At 42.6% G+C, this 16,861-nt stretch overlaps 3 protein-coding genes across 7 annotated transcripts in view; 1 reads left to right on the top strand and 2 right to left on the bottom strand.

Annotated features, from left to right (window-relative positions):
* Positions 1 to 322: 322 nt before the first annotated feature.
* Positions 323 to 7,526, bottom strand: LOC130198413 (uncharacterized). 5 transcript variants are annotated; one of them, XR_008832622.1, is made up of 5 exons: positions 7,135 to 7,526; positions 6,454 to 6,531; positions 2,011 to 3,263; positions 1,572 to 1,839; positions 323 to 1,451 (listed from the first exon to the last, which is right to left on the bottom strand). XR_008832622.1 is itself a non-coding variant. In XM_056421574.1 (5 exons), the coding sequence occupies exons 4-5, from the start codon at positions 1,765 to 1,767 to the stop codon at positions 1,282 to 1,284; spliced, it is 366 nt and encodes a 121-aa protein (XP_056277549.1). In that variant the 5' UTR covers positions 1,768 to 1,839; positions 1,956 to 3,263; positions 6,454 to 6,531; positions 7,135 to 7,227; the 3' UTR covers positions 323 to 1,281. The 5 variants fall into 5 exon arrangements, 4 of the variants coding, with proteins under 4 accessions (XP_056277549.1, XP_056277551.1, XP_056277548.1 ...); XM_056421574.1 differs by having other exon boundaries at positions 1,956 to 3,263; positions 7,135 to 7,227; XM_056421576.1 differs by lacking the exon at positions 7,135 to 7,526 and adding exons at positions 6,627 to 6,733; positions 6,822 to 6,973 and having other exon boundaries at positions 1,572 to 3,263.
* Positions 7,527 to 7,637: 111 nt separating this feature from the next.
* tm6sf2a (transmembrane 6 superfamily member 2a) lies at positions 7,638 to 11,950 on the top strand. Its single transcript, XM_056421572.1, has 10 exons — positions 7,638 to 8,680; positions 9,291 to 9,394; positions 9,477 to 9,574; positions 9,701 to 9,804; positions 9,892 to 9,974; positions 10,057 to 10,181; positions 10,325 to 10,426; positions 10,547 to 10,639; positions 10,720 to 10,839; positions 10,935 to 11,950. The coding sequence occupies exons 1-10, from the start codon at positions 8,589 to 8,591 to the stop codon at positions 11,142 to 11,144; spliced, it is 1,131 nt and encodes a 376-aa protein (XP_056277547.1). The 5' UTR covers positions 7,638 to 8,588; the 3' UTR covers positions 11,145 to 11,950.
* Positions 11,951 to 13,049: 1,099 nt separating this feature from the next.
* The window catches only part of LOC130198079 (neurocan core protein-like), a 28,477-nt gene continuing 24,665 nt past the window's right edge, over positions 13,050 to 16,861 (bottom strand). The window contains exons 18-20 of the mRNA XM_056421144.1: positions 16,210 to 16,354; positions 15,073 to 15,255; positions 13,050 to 14,259 (exon numbers count right to left, since the gene is read on the bottom strand). Of these exons, the coding sequence (XP_056277119.1) occupies positions 14,141 to 14,259; positions 15,073 to 15,255; positions 16,210 to 16,354 (447 nt within the window). The 3' untranslated portion in view covers positions 13,050 to 14,140. The remainder of the gene's footprint in view (positions 14,260 to 15,072; positions 15,256 to 16,209; positions 16,355 to 16,861) is intronic.

Below are 16,861 nucleotides of genomic sequence, written 5' to 3'. Positions count from 1 at the left end.
TCTCTGAGCTGATAAAGGTAAACAAATATCAAAGCTAAGAAGTTCTGATCCACATCAACTTGCTACTTGAAGCTGTTTTGGTTGTCACCACCCACCACCTCCACATGAACCTGGAGGGGCTTCTTTGACAGTATGAGGTGTGGTGCTGTGTCGTTCATGGGCACATCTTCACCATGGCGCCCCCTCCTGGTGCGGTGGTGGTGCCACACGCACGACCAGAGCGTTGACCTTTCTGAGTGCAGACACTCGCTGTTGTTAAACATGGAGTACACACTGTACAGTGACTTCCTGGTTATATCAGTATTCAGACACGGAATACAGGTTTCAATAATATGTGCATTTAATATACAAAATCAATACAAAAATGAACTGAGGACACTTTCCACCTGTGTTTATTAAAATCAGGCTACTATGCAATATCTAGACTTGATGCACTTCACTCTATATTTACACTTCTCATAGAGGTACTACAGAGGAGTAAAAAAACAACAATCTTGAGCAGAAATAAAAACATATTTAGTTTTCTCTTTTTCTTATGGTTCCTCTGTATTACTGCCAATTGGCTGCAATGCCCTCAATAGACACTGGATGTCGTCATGAGGCCACTGTGCACTCAACCAGAGATACCTCCTCTGTCCAATAAGAACCAATCCTGGCTTCTCTTCACTGGCTTCCTGATTGTTTTACAATTTGGTTTTAGGATTTTACTAATCACTTGTAAAGCATGTATGGGTCTGACCCCAAACTATATAGAGGACATTTTGACCCCCTTATGAGCCAGCTCGCAGCCTTATATCCTCAGGTGGGGTCCTTCTGGCTGATCCAAAGTCGAGGCTGAAAATTAAAGATGACTGTGCTTTTCCCATCAGGGCTTTGGAACGAGCTGCCTGAGGAGATGAGGCTTGTAGGATCAGTAATCTCTTTTAAATCACTTCTTAATCCCCATTTTTACACACTGTCTTTGATGTGATGTCGTCGCTTTACTGCTTTATTGTTGATTTTACAACATTATTTTTCAAATTTATGTTATTTTATTGTTAATTTTAATTAGTTCATTTTATCGTATTGATTGGTTTTATTGTTTCATCTAGAGCTGTTTTATCAAGGTTGTTTTGCTTTTGCTGCTTTGCTAACTCAGTTTTTAAAGGTGCTATATGAATTAGAGTATATCATTATTATCAAAACACCAGCTCCATTAACACAGAGTCTCTAATCTGAAGTCATCTTCTCAAAGACCACACGGGGCCCCGACTTGCTCCCCCGAGGTTCTGCAGAGATGGTCTAGATGGCGGAGGCATTCATGAAGTCCTTGTCAAGCATCTCGTTCTCCTCGGCCTGGGCCATTGCCTCTAGTTCGGGGGAGATTTCTGGACTCCAGTCTGCCATGAACTTATCTTTGGCCTCACAATAGTTCACCACCACTTCCTCGGGCTGCTCCCCAAACACCCAGTCTGGGAAAACAGAAATAGCGGGAAAGGGAAACAGAGTCGATGCGAGAGTAAAGCTGTGAGAGCAGAAACAGACACTTTGAGTATCTTAAAGCAGGGAAGGACCAGGAGGCAGCAACCAACCTGCAACGTCATGAACGAGGTCCATGATGAGGTGACCGATGATGGCATAAAGAACGCCCAGCACAACAAAGAAGGCCATGATCAGGTAGAGGACATAGATAGGCAGGTTGATGGCATCCCGTGAGGGAGGTATGTAGCTCTCAAACAACACCGTCCCATCGTCCTCCATGTAACGGTTGTTAAAGCTTTCCTCCATCACCTCCGTGGCTGTCTGAGAGCCTTCAAAGCTGCTGTCAGCCTGGGAATCCACTTAATATCCCAGTCATCGCTTTATCAAGAGAAGCGGACACAAGGGTCTCATCTTACACATTTTTCCTTACGAAGCGTGAACAAATAATAAGGAAATACCTCATCGCTTCACATAATGTAACATAATGAACTTACATTAGAATTTCAATAACAAGTTTTGCATGAACGTGAATAAAAACGTCTACATTACAGGAAAGAAGGCGGCCAAAATCCTCCAATTCACTGGATGTCTTCACAGTCCTGGCAACACGAATCAAGTCAGACTTGAATTAGAAGATTAGAGGTGCAGCTACATCTCTCACTGTGACAAGCTTTTAGTTTTGTCTCGCCGCACCAATCCGTCGGCTTGTGGATCTACGCCGATGACAACTAGATTAGCTGCAGCAGCTCGGTAGTCAAGGTCAGAGGAATGACGCTGTGATCACAGTTCTCCTACCTGATGCATCTAGAATAGCATGCGCATCTATCTATCGTTCTATCTCTCTCTCTCTCTCTCTCTTCTGCTTACATCCTTATCCAATAATATTTAATACCACTAATGGACGGTAATCCTTGGCATTGACAAATAAGGTCACTGCTCCTCACATAACCAGGTATTAGGGGAAGGTAAGATGGATTAAAGGACGCGGACAAGACATAACAGCACTCTTGTTTTATTCAGTGTCCAACACCACAACAGACCAAACTGACATGTCTCTTCTTCCAGGACACATTACAGCGACATGCGTGACGTAATGGGAAAATAAAGACAGTTGGACTGGGTAGTGAAGAAAGTGCACTGAAATAAATTATGCAATTTTACTAAGCTTTCTTCATATCTTCATAAAAGATATACACAGTCATATAAATACATACATGAATAAACTTGGGATTGTAATGTCAGCTTTGGAAATAAAAGGTTTACATTTGTTTAGCATGAGAAAATAATGTTTCGGCAGAGAACAATTCCAAATTAGTGAAATAATGGACCATGTTTACATACATTTTAAACACAAAATTAAATTAAGCATTTGTTTCTTAGCAACAGTAGAGCAAACTATGACTGTTGAGCAAATCAAAAATGCCTTTGCATTATGCATCCCTACAGCAAAGATACAACACTGATCACTGCACTAAAAGCTGATCTGAATGTGAAAGTGAAAACTCAAAGTGAAGTGGCGTAAGGGGTCACGGGGCAGGCGAAGGTCATACTATGAATCGATGTTCTTTTTTCTCCGGTGTATGACACAGCAACGGAGCTTCTCGGGGGAGGAGGGATGGATGGACGATGGCAGCCTCCGTCTCCCTGGTAGAAACCGGGCAGCAGTCCGTTCTTTTCCTTCTTCATCTGCAGCCCGTCTTCCTCCATCAGTTTTCTGCAAGTGCTCAGTCGGTGCTCTTCTTCTACTTCCGCTCTCCCTTCCTCTGAATCCTCCTCCACTGGTTTGGGGCCAAGAATGCAGTCTGTGAGGAGAAAAACATGTTAGAATGAAATTAAATGATTTTCTGTGACTTCTAAGTGTGTCTCTTTAAGGGGCGCTCTGCCCATTTTACATATGTACTTTGGTTTACTTGTCATGAAGCCTGAAAAAAACATTTCCGGGAAGGAATGATGTCATCAGGGTCATTGCACCTTGGGTTTGGATACTACACTTTTTTCTGACCGAGCCTTCATTTCAAAAAGGGTGTGGAGTTTGAAAAAAGAGATAATTTCCCAGGCAGGGAAGATCAAATGAAAGATATATATTAAAGGACCCATATTATGCCCATTTTCCCACAAGTTGATATGGTTCCTTGGGGTCTTAATGAAATGTTTGTAACATATTTTGGTCAAAATACCACAAGAATCATTTCAAACAGCACCCTTTTTACCCTGTCAAAAACACCTCCCCACAGATTAACCTGTTTTGAGTGTCTGTTCCTTTAAATGCTAATGAGCCAGCTCCCCTCTCCCCCCTCTCCCCTCCTCCACGAGATGCGCTCGCCTAGCTGCTGCCTGCAGATGAAGATAGCGTCGTGCAACCATATCGTTTTTTGGGGGGGGGGGGTAGCCAGACTCCCTACATGGGCGTGCTTCAAAATCTACGTAGACGTTGGTGGTGATCCCTTTGGACGCACTCAAGCATATCGTTTCTGACAGAGGAACCACAACAAGCCGCGTGAGTTTTTTTTTCTCCAGCGTTTTTGTGTTGGGAGACATGCCAGATACCCAAATTAACGTATATAACCACTAAAAAAGTGGAATTTTCATAATATGTCCCCTTTAAGTCCATTATGTGAAATGTAGGATCCAGTGTTTTGGGGACTAAAAGTCAATAGTTTGGCCCCCCAAACTTTGTGGAAGTGCAATCACCCCTTTAAAGTGTTGCTTTGGCAGCACTCACATATGAATCAGTGGTTGGCAATCACCTTGATGGTATAAGAAGGAAACAATTGGGAAGGTTGACCTTTGTACACAAACCTCGGGGTCAATGTGAAGGAGAGTCATCAAACAACATGGTCACCAAAAACGGGGAAAAGGGCAACGACAAAACACGGATGCATCCTTGGCCCAAGAGTTCAAGAAGGAGAAAGGACTCAAAGACATCACGAGGGGAGAGACTGATGGGAAGGAGACACCAGACAGGAGTTACCTGCTAGGTCATGAATGAGATCTTTAATAAGATGTCCCACTATGGCGTAAGTGGCAACTATTACCAAAACCACCCCGACTAGGACATAGGCCACATTGCGCGGCAGAGTTATAGCATCTCTCGCTGGTGTTACGTAGTCCACGAAATAGGCCTCCTCCTCCTCCTCCTTCATCCTGGACAGCTGGAGGAGCTGCCGGGGCTCAAACACCAGCTAAGATAAGATAGATAGATAAGATATATACTTTATTAATCCTCAAGGGGAAATTAGTTCTCTGCATTTAACCCATCCTTAGTTATTAAGGAGCAGTGGGCTGCAGTGATGCGCCCGGGAAGCAACTGGGGGTTCAGTGCCTTGCTCAAGGACACTTCGACTTGCAACTAATGGGGAGAGCCGGGATCGAACCGACAACCTTGGGGTTGCAGGACGGCCCTCTTACCCCACTGAGCTACAGCCGCCCCAAAAGCTGTGTGAGGTTCAAAAGCAGAGCTCCTCCTGAGGCATTCAGGGACACAACTGGGTGTTGGTTCATGGTGAAGTTGCTTTGGTAAAGTGGATACTGTCTTTATGGGATGGTGCGTTCAAGGAACGTGATGAAGTTCTGGGGTGGTTTCTTTGGGTCATTTATTGTCTTCAGATGAAGCTCCTTTGTCACGCTGGGAAAACTTGAAAAACGGATGAAAAAGGTGGACGATAAGATTGTAACACTTTATTATTGATCATAATAATGATAGATGGTTGACAAATGAGAACATCACTGTGCTTCAGAAAATCTACTTCAACAGACAAGAGAAATGTGAAACCAGAAGTGTGCCACCTGTCCTCATCTTTTGTCTATGGACTTAAACCCAGTGGTCGTCCTGCTAGTGTTTTGGAGAGGGGCTCTTGGCCAAACTTCCAGGGGAGTGAGGAATGTGAGGCAGGCCAGAGGTGAATATAGGACGGATAGAGTTAATAGGATTGAGTCTGTCACAGGGCAATATCAGCTTTCCATCTGTAGGGATTAGAGATATGAGCGAGGAGAGGTGGACAGTAATACAGCAAAGAGGCTTACGGTCCTCCATCACTAAGTTGTATATATATATATATATATATATATATATATATATATTAGGGCTGTCAATCGCTTAAAAAAAAGTAACTAATTAATCGCACATTTTGAAATTCATTAATCGCGATTAAGTTTTTTGTTCTTCTAAAGACTAAATCTTCTAAATGAACGAGTAATCCCTTCAGACAGCGTGTATTTTAGACACTTGTTTAATTGTATTCTTTTTTAAAGACAAAACTTCACACAGAGCTGTGTTTTCAAAGAGGCTCCTACCTATAAAGTGCCAGCGAGGTATTTAATATCGTGGATGATAAATTGTTTCTTCAGTGGAACATTCAGATTAGTAAGAAAAAGTGCATTTGAGACCCCATTGGTCCCATCATCTTTAACATTGTACAGCAGCAGAACCAGTGGCCTTGGGAGGCGGACTGCCGCGGCTTGACACTCAGAGGAGTGCAACAACTTCAACGCACACCGGAAGTAAACAAAGTTGCGTTAATTGCGTTAAAATATTTTAGTGCGTTAATCGCGGCCAAATTAATCGCATAGATTAACGCGTTAACGCTGACAGCCCTAATATATATATATATATATAAAAATTGATATGAAACATACATTAGAGTAAACCCGGTTTATCTTGGCTTTAAAGTGGCATCACTTCATGGAATACCCAATGCATTGAACTTATTTTAAGCACAGCAGGTCTACTTTGATTTTCTGTAAATGTCCCGTCACAAAATTCACTGATATTTTCATGGCTCATTTCTTGCTTGATGAGCAGATGCTGATTTTTCAAAGTGCGACCAATAAATATTCCCAAGGGTAAGAAAACGACATCATCAAATGACAAAGAACAAACACATCGACTCCCTTTCTAATACATGATGAGGAAATGTTAGATATTAAAAGGAACTAATGTTGATGAAATAAGGAAGTTTCAGGACATTATGGTGAATAATTAAGACTTCTTACCTCATAATCAAGACGTACAACTTCTCCACAGATCTTTTCTTTGACTTGTAAATGAAAGTCTGTCGTACACAAACGGCTCTGGAAATAACCACAAACACATCCAGAAAGTTAAGGTCATGCAAACAAAGAAGTCCATCAAAGTGGATGCTCGTCGCAGAAAACTCAAGAATCACCATCAGTGATTAAGTTGGCAGGTAAACAGTGATCCAAAAATAAGCTCTGCTCCTCACAGATGTTCTCGGTGGAGCATCAGTGTCGATAGCCCCTCTACTCTCTAACTCTGAAAAAACGAGAAATAAGAAATTGCCATTCTATGATGGCGATGGCAACGTTCGCAAATAAGATGAACCAAGAGACCGGGTGCAGACCATAATAGAAGGTGTGTGACATATTGTGTAGAAGTTGAAAGGTGTGAGAAAGAAAAATAGAAAGACTAAAAAGGATGAGAAACTTGGTTGTAAAACAAGTCTCTGGAAAACAATATGTGAGGTCTCTGAATGCGTCTGTCTGAATGGGACGAGGCTGTCTGCGTCAGCATCAAAGTGTGCTTCAGTAATCCATCAGAGGATTTGCTTGCCACGGTCGTTGTCACCGGCAACACCTTTTAACTGAGTCAGCAAATGACAAAACATCTAACATCACCTGTTGACTCTGAAGTGTGGTGCAGTTCGGAGGCATTACCTGTGAGACGGGCTTTCTCTTTTACTTGCAGGATCCATTCAATTCAGTAAAAATGGTAATTTAGTTTCCAAGTCCTCTCCAGGTGAAGCAGAGAGCACATTAAAATCAGACTCCACGGAAAGCACTAGAAGCTCTTGCTCACTAAGCAAAAATAAAAAGCAGAGGCCTCACTGTGACTCCCTCAGGCCGGCATGACCAGCTTCTTGGGTACGTCTTCCTGCGCCGTCAGCCACCTGGAGTAAGCATCAGTCAGGATGAAGGTCCAAAAGACGACGGTGATGGAGGTGTTTGCGGTCACTATGCCGATGATTAAAGGGTGAATCATGACTGCAGGCTGGTGGACTCTTTTTAAGAATCTGTCGCCTCAAAAAAACGGTGTCTCTTGTGTGTGCTGTCCGTGTGTCTGGTTTAATCCCCTCTCTGTCCGTGTGTCCTGGATACTCTCCACCCCTCTCCACTCTCTCTTTCCTCTCGGAATTAAGTTCCTGTGGCAGCAGCAGTGTAATCCTCTTCAGCCGCTTTGTTGCAGCAGATACGGTTGCATTAGATGTAGGCCTGCTTTACAAATGATCACCCATAAGATGTGATGCATAATGTACACGTCTTTACAATATGAAGGAAAAAAGGCGCCATGAGACAGTATGTTGTGAAGAAACTGCTCAAGAAATGTAACAAATGGGTTAAACGAACCCGGTCACTGAAAAAGAAAAAAACATAATCCTTATTCTGAATTTTATGTTCTGTCTCAGATATAATCCAGAAAATAATCAAGACTGGAGACATCAGACGGAGGAGTTCTTAATCTTACACCAAACAGGACAGATGGCTCCTCAATCGAGCCACAGGGGCCACGGGACACTGCAACAATGTGCAGCATGACTTGTTTTCCTGTGACAGACTCATCTCATCTACATACAATATATAAACAGGATACAGTTAGAAAGCAGAAGCAAAAAAGGTGTAGGAAAAAGCCACCAATGAAAGACTTTTACACGCGATATAAACTCCTCCAACAGGTGGCAGTCGGTACCAGCACACGCTGACACGCGGATTGCTAAATGACAACAGCTGGTGTGATTTCAGCGGTTTCCTCGTGGATCGTACAGCCGAGATGTGGAACTCTAATCAATTGCGACCAGAAACACCAGCGTGCTCGTGTTCTCAAAGACCCATGTTTTCCTCATTAGCACGAAGTCCACTATCTGCACTTTGCATTCCTTTAAAGTCCCTCTCCTCGGCCGTGACTCCTCCCGCCGTGTTGAACTTTGAGACCTGCTCGAAAGCAAACGCCTCGGACCGACGTCGTCGTTCTTAGTGGCGCATTAAAAGGCAGCGGGCTTCTAACATGCCTCGCGTCACACACACGCGCGTTTAGCAGATGCACACTTTTTTTTATTTGTAGGCCTATGTAGACTTTTATTTCTTAAAAGAAGTCAAACAACAACGTGTCAACCATGAGGCCGCCGGTGGAATTCTGCGTGTTGGTGCTTTCTCTCCTGGCTCCTGGAGTTCTGTACGTCATGAACAACATCCCTGCGCTTCAGGAGTAAGTGTGCGTCCCTCTCATCGTGGCCTGCTGTTGAAGGCATTGGGGCCTTAAGCCGCTGATATTAATAGGCTTATAATGCGGCCCTCGGCCTGAGGGAAGAGGAGGGTTAGCGCGGCCGTGTTTGTATCCAACTCGTTTCGTAGTGTTGAGGTTCCTGAAGCCAACACAGGAGACGAGACTCACTGCAGCCTTCAGCCTCACATGTAGGGAATCTAAGCAACATCTAAAGTACTTCTGAAAGTACATGTAGAAAAATGAAATTTGAGTGCACTATAATTGATCAGAATTCTTCATTGGTCCCAAGATTGGTGCAATTGATCCATAGGCATATAGCGCTTCTTTTTATTAAGTAAACAGTATAACAATAGTTGCTTTCCCAGTAGGACCCTTTTGAAAATGAAACTGGAGCAAAAGTGCTATGATGTAATGGATGGTGTTGTCTACAAACCATAATCCGTCACTTCTAACCCATTTTGTTCTGATGAAAGTATTAATGTATAATCAATAATGCAACTACCAGGTTTATTCATTCGTTCATTTCTATGTAATGAAGATAACTTTCTAAAGCACAATTTGTCAACTGATGTATTGTCCCATTATTCCTCAGACCTCTTCCTATCCTTGGAATAGGAATGGTTGTCCTGGGTTTTGTCCTCCTCCTCCTCCTCATTACTGTGCCAACCAAGATGAACGTGGACCCCTTATTCTATGGTACAACCAGACCAATGCAGACTTCAGCATCTATAAGTGAAATAAATGTGTCGTTTCATTGTGCCTCTTTGTGTCCGTTCAGTATTTGCAGTGTTTCCCTTCACCTGCATGGCGGGCCTGACGAATGCTCTCGAGCACGATGGGTTCATCTCCGGCTTCATGGGTTTCTACATAAAGATGGTAAGAGGACCCACATTGAACTAAACATTTCCCCTCTCTGTCTGAGAGGACTTCTTAATAATGGTTTGAATTTCAGACTTTTACATCTCCAAAGGTAACATTAATCATATGATGCCATCTCTTCAGGGTGAGCCTCATCTAAGTACCGCCTACGCTGTGATGATGTCTTACTGGGAAGGCCTCGTTCACTTGGTCCTGTTCCTCACCATCATCCACCGCATGTTCAGAGGGTAAGCTGTGGCATCATCGTCGGTAACCCGGCCGCTGTTGGCTCGGTGAGTCCTCTGATGAGACCTGTGGGTTTTCTGTCCACGAAGGAAGTCCTATCGTAGCCTGGGGCTGCTGTGGGCGGGCTCTTCGATCGCCCATCAAATGGTTCACATCCCAGGAGTGGTCATTGGTGAGAGCTGTCTACGTTTGATTCATCACATCCTCCACTTTGTTTGTATGTGTTTCTATTATTGATCTTCTCATTTGTACAGGTAAATACGGGGCTAACATTCGACCAGCCTTCTGGAGGAACGTCCCCTTCTTTTTGGTGCCTTTCTGGGCGGCCTCTCTGCTCTTCAGCCGCCCTAGAGAGGTTCCGGTCATCCCAGCAGACAAGGTAAAGACATAAGGTGTATCCATAGAGACGTGACGTCCAGCTCTTGTCCTTCTTTATTTATTTTATATTCAATCATTGGTTTAATTGTAGCTCTTATCAGTGGTTTAAAAAGGTAATACTGACATTTCCCCTGTGTTGACTAGATTTCGGCGGAGCAGAAGAAAGGTCTGCTGTCTCGACCTGTTGACCTGCTTCTGTCTGTTCTGTTACTTGGAGCAATGGCCTTCTCCGTTTTCAGAGGCTTTGTGAGTAAAACTACATGGAAGATTTTATATCTGTCCAACATGTCTGCTTCTGAATGAACTCCCTGAGACGTGATGTCCCATGGATGCATGCTGTAACTCACTGCTGCTGCTCTGCTCCAGGTGGTGCTGGACTGCCCTCTAGACACCTGTTTCACCTACGTCTACCAGTACGAGCCCTACCTCAAAGACCCAGTTGGCTTTCCAAGGGTTATGGTCCGTCTGGAGAAAACCACGTCAGATGTGTTCAATACCTGGTTCAAAATAATCAATATTTCCGTGCATCCCTCCTGTAGATGCTGGTGTATTTGTTCTACGCTCTGCCTCTGCTGACTGTCTTCACCTATGGTCTGAAGACACCTGGATGCAGCTGGATGTTGGACTGGACAATCTTCTTTGCTGGGGCCATGGCTCAGGTAACTGTGGTTGTTTTGTGTCTTTGCTGTGATTTATATTCCATAAAAAAGCAAAATGCAGCAGAACAGTTGACTTCCTGCTGCTGTTCTCTCAGGCCCAGTGGTGCCATATCGGAGCGTCTCTGCACTCCCGCACTCCCTTCACATACCGAGTCCCCGCAGACAAAAGGTGGCCTGTTATCACCCTAAATGTGCTGCTGGCTGCCGTGCCGGCTCTGTTGGCCCTGCGCTGCCACACGAACCCCACTTATTTTATGAAAGCTGTTCCCGAGGGGCGGACCAACAATGAGAAGAAGAAGAACTAGACCACACACACACACCAGGAATGACGGGGAATACTTCACGCTGAGACGAGGCTCATGTTTTCTGGAGACTCTTTGGCATACAAACTGAATTAAACACAAGTGTTCAACCCAAAATCCAAAGAAAGTCCCAGAACATTATTGAGTCGACTGTTCACAATGAGTCGCGTCATGCAGCAGTAGCACTCCCTGCATGAACTGTTGGACTCTGATAAGAAGGCTGTTGATGGAGTGGAGGATGTGCTCAGCTTTCAGGTGACTCACGCAGATATCCAGTTGGTATCTTCCCAAACTGAGACTATTAACCTGGATCATGCCGCTGGCCACGCCTCTGGAAGATAGCAGTCGTCCTTCTGCGTCTTTCTATCCACAACACAGCTGGAAGTTTATTTTTACTTGACAGTTTTTATTAAAAACGGAGTATTTTTCATCAGACTAACTGAACGCTGATAAGGGAGATAAAGCCGATGTTAATAAAGTGCAGAACTAGATGAAGGAGAAACTCCACCTGGTGCCTTTTTATATTGTGTAAAATATTTGACGATCCAAAAGCCCAACGTGGCATCTTCAAATTGTTTGGTCGAACCAACAGTTCAAAACGAAACAATATTCTACTTGCAATAATATAAAATTGAGCAAAGCGGCATATCCTTCAACTTAATTGACTATCAAAATCAATTTATAGATTATTCAATTTCAGCTCTATTCGTGAATGCATCTTTTCTTTTTTGTTTCATGTTCTACTGTATTTTGTACAATAAATAAAAACGGAGCACCACTTTCCTTGTGTATTAAAATGGGAAACGGATTACGTGAGCCGGGTAGCGGCATCTGTGAATGTTTTAGCTGAAGTCTGTCTGCGCTTACAGAAGTCAATCATATATCTAATATTACTGCTTGAGCTGTGAGCTGCTCCCCCAGGTAACTTCTGCTTTAGTCAACCTGATAAGAGCTGAACCCTGGGTTAAGGTTAGCCACGTCGCCCAGCTGTCCATGGTGACGATGCTTTTGGTTTATTGGTTCCAAAGTGTCAATTTCCCATTTTAAATTGTTCACATGGTAGATTGACAGTCATTCTTTCTCTCAGGTTGTGGGCTGTAATGTACAGTTTAAAAGTTAATTTAAAGTTTTTTTTTCTAAAACTGTTTTCTCAAATGAATGTAATTTTAGCAAAGGAGAGCAAAAGTGAAAATAAAGCTTTTAGACCATGTAGAAAAACTGGTATATGCAAATAGTTTTAAATTACTAACGATTGACAATAAATAATGAATGAATTTAACACTAATAAAATATCGATTACAAAGTGGCTGTCTGGACATAAAATGGGCGTTATGAAAATCCTGGCTGTGACCCTATAAAAACAAATTAAACAAGTGAATAATCATGGATTGATTTCTGTGGTTTAAATTGAGATTATTTCAGATTAAAAATTGCACTAATTCTTCTTGTATTTATTTACAACATGCAACAGATAATTAAAATTAAGAGTACATTTATTTAGCAGTAAATATAGAAAACTCAAACAAATCCTCGTAAAGCAAGTGCAACCCTTATCTATTTAATTGTGTGGTTTTATGAATCTCCCAGAGAGGGCACTACAAGCCTGCATTAAGGGAACCACAGATTCAGCCAATAGCAATGAAGGCAATATGAGTGTAGAAGAAGAACAGACTGTTGTGTACAACTTAGCTACAACTATTTGACTATTAAGTTGATGTTTAAGTTTTTTAGGACGCGGGAAAAGTGTTTTGTGTGTTGTTCACAGGAGGCCTCGTTGGACCATAAAGATCTACCACACGTTACGCTAAACCATCCAGTAGCGAGATGTTTGAAGATGAAAACCAGCATGTGTTGTTGGTTTGAATAAATACAATAAAAGAAACACCAGAAATGCTGAAGTTCATTTTCTTACTTTATTAAGAATGGAATACAACAGCAGGAACACCGAAAAAGTGGATGACCGATCAAATATCAAAGGGACCAAAGACAAAACAAAATGTGACGTATTACCCTTCAGGTAAATATAGCCGTGCAAAGATCGAGAGAATTTAGCGATTCAGATACAATCAAGTGGTTATCTCAAGATAGTATTGTGTAATCCCATCCTGACTCTCCCATCTATGTCTATGGGACATGCCACTATTGAGAGGGCAGGACAAGGTGAAGTTACTGATCAGGGACAAGCCAAAAACAAACACCACATTATTTACAATACAGAGATTAGACGCAATCAAATGATTAATTACATTTATTGTTGATTGTTTGATTTATATACTGGTATAGAAAAATGATGTTAAATTGGCTCTCTGAATTGAAAGTAAAAAAAGAAAACATTCACTCACAAACAATTCATAATAAATAGTAATGTAACACAAACATAGCAAATATTAGAAAAAGCACGTCAGTAAAACAAACTAACTATTCAGGTGCTCAATTGAAAAAGTAACAGCTACAGTACACATACACACAGCTCAGAGTCACGAGGGACTGAACGCTAACTTGCATCAATTACATCTGTGCTTTGCTAACAGAATACTGGGATGAGAGTCATTCTCCATGTAGAACAAGCAAATCTTTGCAACAACAAAACAGTGACTCGGCACTTTTCTAAGTGTCTCTCTTACATGCACACACTCACACACGCTCACACACAACTGTTAGTCTGACAGACAGAGAGGGTTTAGTTCATGGGCGGGAGGAGGATGTACTGTATCGAGATGTTTGGGAGGGAGGTGTGAATAAGAGTTAGTGTTCAGAGTTAGTGTTCGCATGGACCTCAGTTAAAGGAAGCAGGGGGGGTGGGGGGGCTTCAAAAAACCCAAACTCAGGGATAGACGTTATGGAGATAAACTGTATGTTAGTGTAAGAAAACCTATTCATCATGAGAGATGAAGCCAAGCGGTTAGAAGTAGGAAGATGGATGGCGATGACGTGAACTACTGTCTTTCTCCATGGGCCATGGTCAGCCCCTAGCCATTGAGAGTGATGTGTTATTTGGTTCAGTAGTAGCTGTGTGTGTCCTCTCTGGCCTTGTGTCCCTCTCCTCCGTGTCTCCTGTGGCCATGGCGTTCGTTGTGCTGATTGTGGTGGTGGCGTCGGTACCGGTGGGACCGCCGGGCTAAACCAGGAGGAAAACAAACATGAGTTCTGTTAATTATCCAGGAAAGGGAAACAAATAACAACCATTAACAATGACCACCTTGGGATGGGAGAAGGATAACAATAACCAAATTACATCATTACGAATACTCAAAACTGACATAAGGCACAAAAAGGTTAGCAGATGTTTCAGAAATAGAATATTATTGATTAAAAACTGATACTAATAATCTTTAGCCCCCAACCAGTTGGTGAGAGCCAGGGCTCAATAATCTATATATATATATATATAGATTATTGAGCCCTATATATGTATATATATGTATATATATTAAAAAAGTGTTGCATTAATGATATTTATTTATGTTGCTCAGTCAGAACCAGAACCAGACAGGCTGCGCACCACACATATTTGTTTTAGGGACAATGGAGAAACAAACCAAGTTGACTGACTGTGGGATGAAAAGTTTGACCAACCCGTCAACATTAGAAATGAATCTGCAAATAGATTCAACTGACAAAAAGAGATGAACCTGAACGGAAAAACTAAATGTTATTTGTGGAGTCTTGGTCGGCGAAGTATCCCGACATCTTTTAGCTTTGTGTTGTGATTCAACCCAAACTACATTAAGAAATTATTTTGTTTATTTTTTTCTGACTCATGTCTATTGTTAAACTGACAAATTTACTCCATAGAATCTTGATGACATAAAATATATGATGACTAAAAAGGGAACCATATTTCATGTTTCTGCAACCAGGAGCTGAGCCTGTTTATGTCCTGAGTGACCTCACCACCTCGACTGAACCATCGTAAAGGTTCAACACTCACACTTTGTGCAGATGATCCTGGGTCTCTCCCAGCTCCCATCGGCCCGGCAGCGAGCGGTGGGGATGTGCCGCTGGAAGAAGCCCTCAGAGCACTGGTAGCGTACCACTGCATGGATGTCGTAATGTGACCTTCGCCGACCTATCAAATGGGCGTTCTCCACTGCGGGCGGTGTCCCACACAACACTGCAGGAAACAATACAACCCTCGCAGAGATGAGAGGTATACACAATACATCAATCTCAACAATCCAAACATGTGTATAGACACTACAAATAGTATTGGTTGTCGATACTGCTCGGTATTGACCAAATGACATATTGCAGATGTGCTTTGCCTGTAGATGGCAGCCTTGTTGCTGTATATCTGTGTGATCTGAGGAGAGGCCAGGAGGAGGTAATGGGTCTCTGCAGTAGACGGGGAATACAGCAAATCCACAGAGCCATGAGGCCGCAGCCAGACAAACAATTACTCCATCCTCCTCCATCTTCTCCAACTCCTGACCATCCTCCAGTTCTCTCCGTCTTTAGCTTTCATCCTCCAAGCTCTCGCTGCATTCACACTCAGGTCGGACATGAGTCGGGTCACAGAGGGGAGGGGAGTATTAGGAAGACTTGGCAAACTGGCTTATTTCATTTTTGTGGACTGTGTTGTCCTCAATATTGCCAGTAATTGGCAATAACTGCAACTAACGGTTCTGCTGTCAGGACAAGTGTAAGAGAGTCCAAAGGAGAGTCGGCAATAAACGGAAGATTGAGATTGATATTGCTCTCAAAAATCAATACAGGGTTGAGACGGACTCACAATCTTCACTTCAGTTTGTGTCTGTTGTCAATTTTTCTGGAGCATCTGCTCCCGTAAAGGGTGGGTGGGACCTTTAAGGTGCAAATGACCAACCGCTGAATCTTTTCTACACAAAGAGCGTAAGAACTGTTGACGAGCATGATGAGTCACAGGGGGCCAGCTGGTCAGTGAGAAGACACAAGTACAATGTAAAGAGACAGCGAAAACCACTCCTTGTGAATTGTTTAAGCTTCGATCGATGAAAAAGTCCCACTGGACCTGAATGTGCAAAACAAGCTATTGTTCACTGGCACCTCTCGCATGCTTCGGTTGGCTTGTGCAGCAGTGTCTCAGTACCTGTGCCTTTCTTGCAGATGTAGGGCAGGTTGTAGTTGCAGGGCACGTCGTTCCACTTGCCGTCCTCATGGGCAATGGTCACCACGCAGTCCTCCCCTCCCGCAAAGAAGTTATCTGGCTGGCCCTCCCTCCAGTTCTCATACACCTGCACAGCAACAGAAACAGTTTCATTTGTGTCTGCACCGTCAAACAGTGAGTCTCCAATTGTTTCCCTTGGAGAAGCCGCGAAGAACACTTTCAGATGGATTTCATTTGAGATTTCACAAAGAGGGGCACAGTTAAAATGATAAAACAACAACAACAACAACGACATACAACACTTACAAGTATCTTACGATGAGCAATGGGTCCTGTGTTAACACGAATATTTGGGTTTCCAAATTGCTCTTGTCATTGGTTAGAAATACGACGATTTAGCAACATTTGAATAATAAATCTGATGCCAGTGCTGGGTTGTCTGATATTGTTCTTTCAGATGTAATTTGTCTCATTTAACTCTAAACCTTGTGTACAGAAATTAGAATTAAAATTCTTTATTTTTTTAAATGCAAAAAAAAAAAAAAATATTAAAAAAAAAAAAAAAAATAAAATATTCAGTATTTTTAATGAATTGTAATGAATCCAGACATTTTTGTTTTTTTAATTGCATTAC

This window comes from Pseudoliparis swirei, chromosome 8, assembly GCF_029220125.1.
Source record: "Pseudoliparis swirei isolate HS2019 ecotype Mariana Trench chromosome 8, NWPU_hadal_v1, whole genome shotgun sequence".
NCBI classification, from domain to species: Eukaryota; Metazoa; Chordata; class Actinopteri; order Perciformes; family Liparidae; genus Pseudoliparis; species Pseudoliparis swirei.
This window is presented reverse-complemented; position numbering and strand designations above follow the sequence as displayed.